This window comes from Lutra lutra, chromosome 8 (assembly GCF_902655055.1).
Source record: "Lutra lutra chromosome 8, mLutLut1.2, whole genome shotgun sequence".
Classification (NCBI taxonomy): domain Eukaryota; kingdom Metazoa; phylum Chordata; class Mammalia; order Carnivora; family Mustelidae; genus Lutra; species Lutra lutra.
In genome coordinates, this window is record NC_062285.1 from 85,977,880 (window position 1) to 85,991,709 (window position 13,830).

The 13,830-nt window shown below is 39.3% G+C and overlaps 1 protein-coding gene across 2 annotated transcripts in view; it reads right to left on the minus strand.

The window, feature by feature from the left end:
* PTPRO (protein tyrosine phosphatase receptor type O) overlaps positions 1 to 13,830 on the minus strand; it is a 245,685-nt gene that overhangs the window by 71,067 nt on the left and 160,788 nt on the right. For both annotated transcript variants that reach the window (XM_047742814.1, XM_047742813.1), the window contains exons 8-10: positions 2,803 to 2,923; positions 2,264 to 2,457; positions 1,049 to 1,160 (exon numbers count right to left, since the gene is read on the minus strand). In XM_047742814.1, coding sequence (XP_047598770.1) covers positions 1,049 to 1,160; positions 2,264 to 2,457; positions 2,803 to 2,923 — 427 coding nt within the window. The remainder of the gene's footprint in view (positions 1 to 1,048; positions 1,161 to 2,263; positions 2,458 to 2,802; positions 2,924 to 13,830) is intronic.

A 13,830-nucleotide genomic window follows, 5' to 3' on the forward strand; every position in this document is an offset into this window, starting at 1 on the left:
GATAGAGTAAAACTAAATGTCCAGATAAGAAAGCATTTTGCTAACATTATTTTTCATCTAGACATGTTTTTCTCATTTCTCCTCTTAACATAACACTAATAATAACCTTGTAGTCCAACCAGAAGTTCCTGAAAAACCTTTGTTCAAATAGGATTCAAAAGGGTTAGTGTTTTTTTGATTAATTTCCCCCTTCCATTGCCATCTCTGACCACCTCTGCTATCTCTGTTATACGATAATGAGCTAACAGTTGTTTACATACTAAAACTTTCTGCCACATATTTTGCTTTTTTTTTTTTTCTTTTAGAGAGGAAGAGAGAGTGGGAGGGGGTGGTGAGGGGAAAGGCAGAGGGAGAGAGGGAATCCCAAGCTTGCCCCATGCCCAGAGTGGAACCCAACCCAGGGCTTGATCTCACAACTCTGAGATCATGACCTGACCCAAAATCAAGAGTGGGACCCCTAACTGACTGAGCCACTCAGGTGTCCCCTAAGTGATGTATTTAAATGGAAAAGAATAATAGATACCATTATCATATCCATTTTACACTTAAAAAACTAAGGCTTAGGAAAGTTAACACACACAGGTTGCTCAGGGTAGGTGGCAGATCCGGATTCAAACCCAGGTCCACCTGCCACCAAAGCCCATTTTCACTGCTGCAATGGACAACACTGCCATCAGCCTGTGACCTTAAAAATGGCTTATGTAATAAGGAGATGGAGGCACTCTAGCAAATATAATCATCGAATGGGTACAATCAATTCATCTCAGTGGGAAGCTGAAAGCTCTCTCTGCTACAATTTGATTCTCATCAATTCTGAATGGGGCACATAAATAAAGGACAGTAAGTCAGGATAAAAACATATTTAAATTTTTAAAAACCATCATTTGAACAAATAATGAATTTTTAGAATTGAGCGTACTGCCGTTGGTGAAACGGATGCTCAATCAGTGCCCGGTGAACAACTTGAAATTTCTGGAGGTGCATCTCTTCAGAAACTCCTCAAAACAGTCTTCTCTACCCCCAGAAGCAGTTCCCACACACCACTCACCTGTTATGAAGCTGATGGTGGAGCTGTCACAACAGCTCAATTCCGGGTCTCCCCATGTTACCATGGTAACTCGGAAGTTGTAGTACCATGCTGGCAACAGATTGGCTATCCTCTAAAAAGAGCAAGGAGACAAAAGACTAAGGGGAAGAAAATCATGTTTTTGGAATTAAGTTACTTTTATTAGGTCATGAAAATAATCAGTAAGTAGTCTTTAATTTTATTTCTGTGCCTTTTTTAGTTCCCTAACTTTCCATTAAAAATTCTGTCTGGACTGAGGTAAGGTGTAAATAGAATGATATGCAAACATAATTTTTAAAAGATTTTATTTATTTATTTTTGAGAGAAAGAGAAAGAGAGAGTACAAGCAGAGGGGAAGGGTAGAGGGAGAAGCAGGCTCCTTGCTGAGCTGGCAGCCGGACCCATCCCAGGACCCTGAGATCATGGCCTGAGCCGAAGGCAGATGCTTAACTGACTGAGCCACCCAGGTGCTCTGCAAACATAATTTTAAAAAAGGGATACATAGGTATAGAGTCAAATATTTTCAATATTGGTTTTGTTTTGCAGTTTCCTAAGTTGTCTTACACATGTGAAATAGTACTAATTTGTAAGTGATTGTACATACGCATCCCCCTATTTCTAAGAAAATTGGCCTCTCACAACTCCATATTCTCCCTATTTGGACTATAAATGTTCGTCCTTGTTGGGAGGCAAATAAGTACTTCATGCGGGACCTGTAGATCCTGCACTTTAGAAAATATTCCAGTCTCAGAAAGAGTAATCTTTACCTGCTCTCTAGAAAAGCATCCTCTAATGGCTTGACATGAGAGGTGTTTAATGGATGTGTGGATGTTAAGAATAGTCATCATTAGTGTTGAATGGTGTCAACGCATTATTGAATGACTAAAGCAATTTTTTTTGTGTGTTTTCCTCCTCAGGAGCAGAGAGAAACAACAAGCACTTGATAGCTCTACTAAAATGTGGATACGCTCAATTAGGGGTGAAAGCTTGTTTCACATAATTACTTCTCTCCCCCTTTCTTTTTCTTTCTTTCTCTCTCTCAATCTCTCCCCAAAACAAAAATAGTCCAGAAAGCAAAAACAACTAGAAAACTCTTGAAAGTAGCAAGCCCCCCGTGTGTATCTATAGGTAACTGTATCTGACGCATCTGGCATGGGAAGGCACGTCTGTTTACAGGGAAGTGTGACAGCTACTTACCACGGACGCAGTCAAGGAGACAGTCGCTGCAATTTCATAGTACGTTGTCCACTCTGATGTCATTGTTGCGGGGTTGAAATAAAACATTTCAACAACGTATTTTCTGAACACACCTAAGTAAGGTCTGCTCCAGCTCAGAACCACGGCTGTAGGACCCAAGGGGTAGAGCATCAAATCCTTTATCCCTGTTGGAACTAGGAAGAAGTGGGGAGGGATGAAAAAAAAAAAAAAAGAGCCGAGAAGGAATGTTTAATATCTTAGCAATGGCTTCAAACTTCTTCTTAATAACTAGGGTTTTCACGCTTTTGATACGATCATTGAATAAACTGTATTTGCCTCTGATGTTATTTTTTCTGAATCGTATATGCTAACCATATCCTTGTGGTATACAATGATAGTCATTTATTCCTCTGGATGTAAAATATTGGGTGAATAAGTATGGTCCCCCATATATGATGGTAATGACTTGGACCTGGGCATTGGACCCCCACCGCCCAAAAAGTACCCTGATAAAGTTATTCTCGGGTCTGGCAGCTTACCGATAGCAAATGTGACAGGATCTGAAGGTGGTCCAATCAAAGGGCCTTTTCTTAGGTACATCACGACCTGGTACTGGGCACCAGGAACCAGATTTTCAATAATAGATTTGCTTGAGTTCACCTTTAAACCAAACACCCGATATGATTTATTTAGAGCTGGGCTTTTATAATGTGACACAAAAGCTGATATCACATTCAGGGACTCCTTGTGGAGCCACAGATGCCTTTGAAATCCAGAAGCCTTTGCTCGTTCTGGGGAAGGTCAGATTTCAGAATTAGGATGATTTATAGTTTATGTGAACACTGAAGGGAACCCAGAACATTCAAATTCTATGGCTCGATTTAATAAGCCCCGTGAACTGCTTTATACCCATCAATGTCAGTTTTAACTATGTACACTGGAGACACATCAGCCTCTAACCATAATCAAATCAGCAATACCATAAGGGGAGTCTGACATCCTAAACTGTAATGTCAGCTAAAAACATACAAAGATCAGTGCAGCAATGTCTTCAGTCTCTCTTCACTTAGAAGCATATAATATCTAATTATAGAGATGGAAATAACCTCAGAGATTATCTGCTCCAAATCTCTCATTTAGTAGATCAAGAAAGTAAAGCCAGGATATGGCCAAGGTCACATAGTTAGATTCAGTGCTGGGACTGGAAGCCTAGTGCTGTGACCTCTGAAGGCTGCTACAGGCAAGTCATGGGACTAAGCATGGAGGGACGGCAGTAAGTACTTCTCCAGGCTATTGTGACCCCATAAAAGAATGAGGTAGGAAATATTTCTCATTTAGATGAGCTCTCCTTGCTGTTCTTAAAAAAAAGAAAGAAAGAAAACTCTTGGTTTGACAACAAATGTAATATAGAGAACAGAACAGGTAGATGAATGAAATATTCTTGCTAAGGTTAAATGTTGGTGTTCCCGAGGATTGATGCTTTAGCTTACATGTCAAGGAATGTGTGACTTTGACCTTTAGAACCTCTAATGTTGAAGACAGTCTTGCTTAGTAGAAAGAACACAGGCTTTCTATTCAGACTGCCTGAAGTAAAACCCTGAGTCTACTTCCTTGTAAGAATGGGAATTTATCTATAATTTATTTTTAATGCTTACCTTGGCTTCTTGATTGGTAAACTATAGATAATACTATTCTATACCTCACAGAGTGGCGAGGATGCTTAAACTAGAGTATCAATAAAGTCAACTCATTACTCAGCAATTTTTTGTCCTCTAGGGTGCATAACATGTAATTGCTATGGAAAGAAGCATAAATCAATGGAGAATAGTACCATTGACAGCTTACCTACGCTATAAGGCTTTTAAAAAATATTATTAAGCTTCATTATGATTTTAAGAAGAAACAGAATTGGTGATATAATATGAATTTTAAGTCTTTCCAATACCAGAAACTGATTGTACACAATAGAAATTGTACAATTTGAATTGGTAGAACTTGCTCTAAATGTTAAGTGTGTGTGGAGGGGGGGAATTGGCATACCATAATTTCTTTACCAATAACTTAGGCAAAATAAAATTAAGTTGGATGAATACATCAGCATTTCCCTCCTATCTTTCCTATTTACATTCATATGAGAACTTTTTGCCCATGTTTTTGAAGGTGAATTCTGCTGGAACCGTCTAGGCAAAGTTGGCCAACTCTCCTCATCAGACAGAGCATTTCCTGAAGAGACAAACTACGAACAAGACATGTATATTGTGCAAAACTAAGTAATGCTGTCTTATTTCTTTAAAATCAGTTCCTACGTTATAAACTAATAATGTTCATTGTGGAGATTACTCACACAGTAGAAGAGCAAATGAAGTAAATTGGCAATTTTTCTGTCCTCCTCCCCTCATTTCCAACATTTTAGTGGGCCATTTCCAGGCCCTCCTCCACACAGATATACATAAATAATATGATATTGACTCATATACATGTTACATTATTAATATCGCTCCGAACTTTTCTTTAAAACTTAACAACACATCAGACAGCTAAGCATTCCTGCCAATGCTAACTTAGCTCATTTAGGATATTTAGAGTAACTGGACAGAAAAAGTGTAGGCTGCTTTAGGGTGGTGTTAGTTTCTTTGATTGGATAATATTTTAAGCAAGTTGTTGATTCTGATTATGCAAATGATTATGTGAAATCAGAGCCACTTAAATATGCCATCATATTTAATACCCTGAGAGTACCATGCTAGTGAAATAAGTTGGAGAAAGATAGATACTGTATGATTTCACTCTGTGGAAAATAAAAAGCAAAACAAATGAGCAAACAAAATGAAACAAAACTCATAAGTATGGGGAACAGGATGGTGGTTGCCAGAGGACAAGGGTTTTGGTTGATGGATGATATGGGTGAAGGGGGTCAAGAGGTACAAACTTCCGGTTATAAAATAAACAGGTCACGGGGATGTAATGTACAGCTCGGTGACTATAGTCAGCAATATTGTGTTGTATATTTAGAAATTGCTAGGAGAATAAATCTTTAAAATTTCTCATCACAAGAAAAAAATCGTAACTTTGTGTGGTGAAGGATGGCAACTAGGCTTATTGTGATGATCATTTCACAATGTACACAATGATTGAATCATTATGTTGTACCCCTGAAAATATGTTCTACATCAATTATCCCTCCATACAAAAAATATGCAATTGTAACAAATACACCCCAGGGACATTATACTTGTTTTTTAAAAGGTTTTATTAATTTATTTGAGAGAGAGAGAGAACATGGGTGGGGTGGGGCAGAGAGAGAGGGAAAGTAGACACCCCACTGAGAACAGAGCCATCACCTCCTACCTGGAGCTCAAGGCAGGGCTAAAGGTGGGGCTCGTCACAGAGCTCCATATGGGGTTCCACCACAGGACCCCAAGATTAAGACCCGAGACGAAGTCAGACGCTTAACTGACTGAGACACCCAGGCGTCCCTACTTTTTTTTTTTTTTAATAAAGAAGAAACTACATGTATATACATCAGACTATTTTTAAAAAATGACCTTGGTAATAAATAATAAACACCAACTCCTTCCTGCCACCTCGTTTTTGAATATTTGCTGAGCCACCAGCCTGCATCTATGTCTACCCCTCCATGCCCTTGTATATATCCCAGATCACCTTGGGATAAATAGATTAAAGGCAGGCAGGAGAAATCCTCCTAAATACTACTTATTAAGTAATATGTATTTTATTCCCCAGAGGATCATTTCACATCTCCTCCCCCAATTTTCATCCCATCTTTGCATTCCACTATTTCCTCTCTCCCATTTCCAATGGGCTTCGTCTCCATTCCAGAGAATTCAGTTCTGCCCAATGCTCTTCTGATGAGGCACCAGTCCTGTTCCTCCCCAGTTAAAGAAATAGGAGGAAAGATGTCTTAGCATAAGAAATACCTGACAGACTATTAAATTGCAGGTTATGTACATTGTCAGAGAACACACAGGGGCCAAAGCAGATCACATATAAAAATAAATATACATGTATTAGATGGCTTTTTTAATCCTGAAATTTATGATTGTGTGTGAGTCTTTGGAGACAGTATTGAAAGCACATTTGCTTTGAAGAATTGACCAGGTCCTTTATGTTTAACATCGATGGAGCCCAGACTTGATGTTCAACATATATTTATTAATGAATAGCACTGAGATGGTTCTTAGGAGGCATACATCACAAAATACCCTTTTCTACAAACATCTGCAAGCAAACTATACACAAAACAAGAACCGGACGTGGAGAGCATATACATAATGAGGACAAACTCAAATTCATGGGTACAATGTACCTACAGGGAAGGCCAGACCCTAAGCATCGTGAACTCAAAGTTCAAGTCAAATTTATTTGATTTCTAGGACGTGACACAGGACTAGCCCAGCACCCAGACATCAGGACTGGTGTCAGGAAGACTAATGGTACTAACATTGGGTCTCACAGATGATCTAGGTGATACATAAAACAAGGGTCCTTTGGTATAGTCAGTCATAGAAGCAAAATAGGGAGCGTGAAAGTATAAAATAGTAAAACCTTATATTAACTGTTAATACAGTAGTCCCCCCTTATCTGCAAGGGATTTATTCTAAGACCCCCCCCCCCAGTGGATGCCTGAAACCCTAGGTAGTACTGAGCCCTATGTGGACTGTGTTTTTTTTCCCGTACAAACATGCCTATTGTCAAGTTTAATTTACAAATTAGCGGAGTAAGAGATTAACAATAACCAGTAATAAAAACAATTATGACCATATATTGTAATAAAAGTTATGTGAATGAGGCCTCTCTCCAAAGATTTTATTGTACTACACTTATCCTTCGTATGATGCTGCGAGATGATAAAATGCCCACATGATGAGAGGAAGTGAGGTGAATGATGTAGGCATTGTGACTTGTTGTTAGGCTACTGTCAACCTTCTGACTATATGTTGGAGGAGGATCATCAGTTTCTGGCCACGGTAACCCTGGGAAACTGAATCCATGGAAAGTGAAACCATGAATGGGGGGGAGGGGGCACTACTGTATGTGTTTGGCTTTAGAACCACTCTTAGTTTTGAGCTACATCTTGAATTTTTAAAAAATTATTTTTATTAACATATAATGCATTATTTGCCCCAGGGGTACAGGTCTGTGAATCGTCAGGCTTACACATTTCACAGCACTCACCATAGCACGTACCCTCCCCAATGTCCATAACCCAGCCATCCTATCCCTACCCCCCACCCACAGCAACCTTCAGTTGATTTTGTGAGATTAAGAGTCTCTTATGGTTTGTCTCCCTCCCAATCCCATCTTGTTTCATTTCTCCCTTCCCTACTCCTGACAATCCCCTGCCCTGCCTCTAGAATTCCTCATATCAGAGAGATCATATGATAAATGTCTTTCTCTGATTGACTTATTTCACTCAGCATAATGCCCTCTAGTTCCATCCATGTCATTGCAAATGGCAAGATTTATTTCTTTAGATGGCTGCAAATAGTACCCAGTAGTGCAATTGCTGGGTCATAGGGTAGCTCTATTTTCAACTCAACACCCAAAGAACAAATAATCCAATCAAGAAATGGGTAGAAGACATGAACAGACATTTCTGCAAAGAAGACATCCAAACGGCCAACATACACATGAAAAAGTGCTCAACATCACTTGGCATCAGGGAAATACAAATCAAAACCACAATGAGATACCACCTCACACCAGTTAGAATGGCTAAAATTAACAAGTCAGGAAATGACAGATGCTGGCGAGGATGCGGAGAAAGGGGAACCCTCCTACACTCTTGGTGGGAATGCAAGCTGATGCATCTTGAATTTTAATGCAATCACAGTACCACTGAATATAGAATTAAAGAAATAATATTATTTTTTCTTTTTGGATAATGGTTACTTTGGGAAATAAACCCAAATCAGACCAATACTGGTGATAATAATCTTCTGGATTCTTTTGATTAATGGCCATATGACTGCAGGCCAGTTTTTAAGATTTTTTTTTTAAGATCTATTTGTTTATTTGGGGGAGAGGAGCAGAAGAAGAGGGATAAAGAGAATCATAAGCTGACTCCATGCTGAGCGAGGAGCCTGATGAGGAGGCCCCATCTCACAACCCTGAGATCATGATCTGAGCAGAGACCAAGAGTTAGATGCTTAAGCAGGCACCCAGGCACCTCTGTTTTCCAGATCTTTTCAACTGATGAGTTTCCTTATCTAAATGTGTGTGTGTGTGTGTGTGTGTGTGTGTGTGTGTGTGTGTAGTGGGGCTATGGATAATGTTGGTGTAATAACAAATCTTCAAAATGTTCTTATAATTGAGATAACACCTCACACAGTGGTCTAGATCTTGCCCTCCACTTTAAATATTGGTCTCTGTGCCTACAGTCCTTAAGAGTTTCATGTTTGCATCTCAAGAAGGCATTTTCCAAGTGCACTGAAACCAGCCTTCTCTGGCTCATTTATAATTTACAATTTCTATCTATCCTGTTAGCCTTTGGCTTCTATGCAAAAGATATGTAATTCGTACTTTAGATGAGGGGTGAAGAAATGTACCTGGGGGCAGTCAAGTTCTGTGTCATGTTCTGTAAGAGAAACACATTTTTCTACCAATGTAATGAGTGAACTGTCTTTCCTATGCTCAAGAAGGGAAGCTACCAAGCTTCATGGTGAGTTGTGATTACAACTTAATTGGTTTAGCATATTTACTCCTTACTTTAATTCAAGTCAAGGGGTAGCCTTATCAGCAAGTAAAGGTTTATCTCAATACTCTTAAGCTTCTCTAGTCCTCCAAAGGCCGTGATTCCTGAATTCATCTTATCAACTTAAAGTTTCTCACTCTTTGAACTCCATTAAATGCCTTATTTTCATGGGATAAATGAAAACATTCCACAAAACTTTCATATAGCAAACGTTGTTTTCAGTATTATATTTCCGGTATATGACACAAGAGTTGATAAATTAATTTTCTTTGCTTTTAGAGAAGTAAATATTGTGTTTGCAAGACACCAGGAATCAGTAAATTTGATCTTATGAAAAAATAAAACCAGGTGTTAGGAAAATAGTTCTGGGCTCCAGTCTCCATGTGGATACTCAGGGTGATGGAAAGCAAGGTCTTTCCTGGGGCCCATGTGATAAGCTTTCACTTGGGATTCGATGGGTGTGTGCATGAGCTCATTCTGGTAGCTATTCCCAGAACTACTCATTTCCACCCCATTTCTGCATGCTCCTTATGCCCCCTTGCATTCAGCTAACTCCTATTTATCCTTCAAAGCTCTTCTCAGTTGTGATTAGTGAAAAAGGAATTTTTTACTTTAGTTCTTTTAAATTTTTTTTAAAGATTTTATTTATTTGTTTGACAGAGAGAGAGAGAGAGATCACAAGTAGACAGAGAGAGAGGGGGAAGCAGGCTCCCCGCCAAGCAGAGAGCCCGATTCGGGTCTCGATTCCAGGACTCTGAGATCATGACCTGAGTGGAAAGCAGAGGCTTAACCCACTGAGCCACCCAGGCACCCCAGTTCTTTTAATTTTGGGGGAATAATTTTTTCAGTGAGCATGAATTACTTTTATAGTTTGAGTAACAAGAAAAAGAACAGAAAAAGTAAAACAAACAAACAAACAAACAAAAACTCCTTAGAACTAGGGGGAGGAGCAAGATGGTGGTGGAGTAGAACTAAATTTCACCTGTCCCAGGAATTCAGCTAAATAGTTATCAAAACACTCTGAACACCTATAAACTCAATAGGAGATTGAAGAGAAGAAGAGCAGCAATTTTAGGAACAGAAAAGCGACCACTTTCTGGAAGGTAGGACTTGCGGAAAAGTGAATCCGAGGGGATATACGGGAAGAGAGAGCATAGGGGATAGGAGTCGGCTCCCAGAAAGCAGCAGAAAATCAGAGCACAAAATCAGAGCTTTTAGAAGTCTGCTCCACTGAGAGATGTCATTACAGAGGCTAAGTGGGGGTGGAGCCCTCGCAGGGACAGTGTGGTCTCAGGAGCCTTGGGGTCATGGAAAACAGGGGCTGCATGAGTGCCACAGAGCTCCCAGGTATCAGTGGGGAAGCCGCTGCAGAGATGGAGCTGGGGGATGGAAGGCGGGGAGGGTTCTCAGCTTGCAGTTACCTTAAACTATAATCTGAGGCACTGTTAGGCCACTGCTCTTCTAGCAGGGGTCCCACAAGTGGAAGATCTGGGGAGACCCCCACGTGGGGTGTGAGGCAGGAATCTGCTGGATTTGGAGACTCCAAACGGGGCTGTGTGCCAGAGACAGAAACGCCTGGTCACAGGTTGGGTGAGCTCAGAGAGCAGCCAGAGATGAGAGTGATTGATGGCTTTTCTCTGAGGGCTCACTGAGGAGTGGGGCCCCTAGCTCTTGGCTCCTCTTGGGCCAGAGATTGGGAGGACGCCATTTTCTTTTTCTTTTCTTTTTTTTTTTTTAAAGATTTTATTTATTTATTTGACAAAGAGATCACAAGCAGGCAGAGAGAGAAGAGGAAGCAGGCTCCCTGCTGAGCAGAGAGCCCGATGCGGGGCTCGATCCCAGGACTCTGAGATCATGACCTGAGCCGAAGTCAGCGGCTTAACCCACTGAGCCACCCAGGCGCCCGGAGGACGCCATTTTCATTCCTGTCCTCCAAAGCTGTATGGAAAGCGTTCAGGGAAGAAAAGCTACAGAGAGTGAACCTGAGCAGATTGCTTAGCCTGGTTTCTAGCAAGGGTGTTGCAGTTCCTGCTGTGGGCAAAGACATTTGAGAATCACTGCAACAGGCCCCTCCCAGAGAAAATCTCAAGAACATCCAGTCAAGACCAGGTTCACCAATCAATGAGAACTGTGGAACTCCAGAGTTAAGAGAATGCTGCACATAGAATTCATGGCTTTTTCCCAGTGATTCTTTAGTCTTTCAAAGTTAACATATTTTAAATTTTATTTTCTTCTTATTCTATTTTAAAAAAAATTCCTCTTTCCTATTTTAACCTTTTTAAACTCTTTAATCTTATCAATACCTTTTCAAAAAATCTTTTAAATTTTCATTGTCATAGTCATATTCTATCCCTTCATTAAAGTGAGGGGGTGGAAAACAATTTACCATGCTAATGGACAGCAAAAGAAAGCAGGGGTGGCAATCCTTATATCAGACACATTAGATTTTAAGCCAAAACTATAATAAGAGATGAGAAAGGACACTATATCATACTTAAAGGGTCTGTCCAACAAGAAGAGCTAACAATTGTAACTATCTATGCTCCTAACATGGGAGCAGCCAACTATATAAACCAATTAATAACAAAATCAAAGAAACACATTGACAATAATACAATAATAGTAGGGGACTTTAACACCCCCCTCACTGAAATGACAGAGCATCTAAGCAAAAGATCAACAAGGAAATGAAGGTTTTAAGTGACACACTGGAACAGATGGGCATCACAGATATACTCAGAATATTCCATCCCAAAGCAACAGAATACACATTCTTCTCTAGTGCACATGGAACATTCTCCAGAATAGATCACATCCTGGATCACAAATTAAGTCTCAGCTGGTACCAAAAGATTGGGATCATTCCCTGCATATTTTCAGAGCACAATACTTTAACTAGACCTCAACCACAAGAAAGTTGGAAAGAACTCAATACATAGAGGCTAAAGAGCATCCTACTAAAGAATGAATGGGTCAACCAGGGAATTAAAGAAGAATTTAAAAAATTCATGGAAACAAATAAAAATGAAAACACAACTGTCAAAATCTTGGGGATGCAGCAAAGGTGGTCCTGAGAGGAAATTGTATAGCAATACAAGCCTTTCTCAAGAAACAAGGAAGTTCTCAAGTAACAACTTAACCCTACACCTACAGGAACTAATGAAAAAACAGCAAAGAAAGTCTCAACCCAGCAGGAGAAGAGAAATAATAAAGATGAGAGCAGAAATCAATGAAATAGAAACCAAAAGAACAGAAGAACAGATCAACGAAACTAGGAGCTTGTTCTTTGAATTAATAAGGTTGATAAACCCCTGACCAGACTTATCAAAAAGAAAAGAGAAAGACCCAAATTAATAAAATCATGAATGAAAGAGGAGAGATCTCAATCAACTCCAAAGAAATACAAATAATTATAAGAACATATTATGAGCAACTGTATGTCAGCAAATATGACAATCTGAAGAAATGGATGCATTCCTAGAGACATATAAACTATCAAAACTTAACCAGGAAAAAAAGGAAAACCTGAACAGACCCATAACCAGTACGGAGATTGAAGCAGTCATCAAAAATATCCCAATTTTAACAAGAGCCCATGGCCAGACAACTTCCCAGAAGAATTCTACCAAGCATTTAAAGAAGAATTAATACCTACTCTCCTGAAACTGTTTCAAAAAATAGAAATAGAAGGAAAACTTCCAAACTCATTTTATGAGGCCAGCACGACCTTGATTCCAAAACCAAAGACCCCATCAAAAAGGAGAATTACGGACCAAAATCCCTGATGAACATGGATGTAAAAATTCTCACCAAAATACTACCCAATAGGATCCAACAGTACATTAAAAGGATTATTCACCGCAAACAAGTGGGATTTATTCCTGGACTGCAAGGTTGGTTCAACAACTGCAAATCAATCAATGTGATACAATACATTAATAAAAGAACGAACCAAAAACATGATGCTCTCAATAGATTCTGAGAAAGCATTTGACAAAGTACAGTAGTCTTTCTTTATCAAAATTCTTCAAAGTGTAGGGATAGAGGGTACATACCTCAAAATCATAAAAGCCATCTATGAAAAGCCCATAGCAAATATCATTGTCAATAGGGAAAAACTGAGAGCTTTTCCCCTAAGGTCAGGAACACAGCAGAGCTGCCCACTATCACCACTGCTATTCAACATAGTACTAGAAGTCCTAGCTTCAGTAATCAGAAAACAAAAAGAAATAAAAGGCATCTGAATTGGCAAAGAAGAAGTCAAACTCTCACTCTTCGCAGTTGATATGATATTTTTTGTGGAAAACCCAAAATATACTCTGCTCTAAAAATGCTAGAACTCATACAAGAATTCAGTAAATTGTCAGGATATAAAATCAATATACAGAAATCAGTTGCATTTCTATATACCAACAAGACAGAAGAAAGATAAATTAAGGAGTCGATCCCATTTACAATTGCACCCAAATCCATATGATACCTAGGAATAAACCTAACCAAAGATGCAAAGAACCTGTACTCAGAAAACTATAGAGTACTCATGAAAGAAATTGAGGAAGACACAAAGAAATGGAAAAATGTTCCATGCTCATGGACTGAAAGAAAAATATTGTGAAAATGTCTATGCTACCCAGAGTAATCTACACATTTAATGCCATCACTATCAAAATACCATCAACTGTTCTCGAAGAACTGGAACAAATAATCCAAAAATTTATATGGAACCAGAAAAGACCCCGAATAGTTGGAGGAATGTTGAAAAAGAAAACCAAAGTTGGTGGCATTACAATTCTAGACTTCAAGCTCTATTACAAAGCTGTAATCATCAAGATAGTATAGTACTGACACAAAA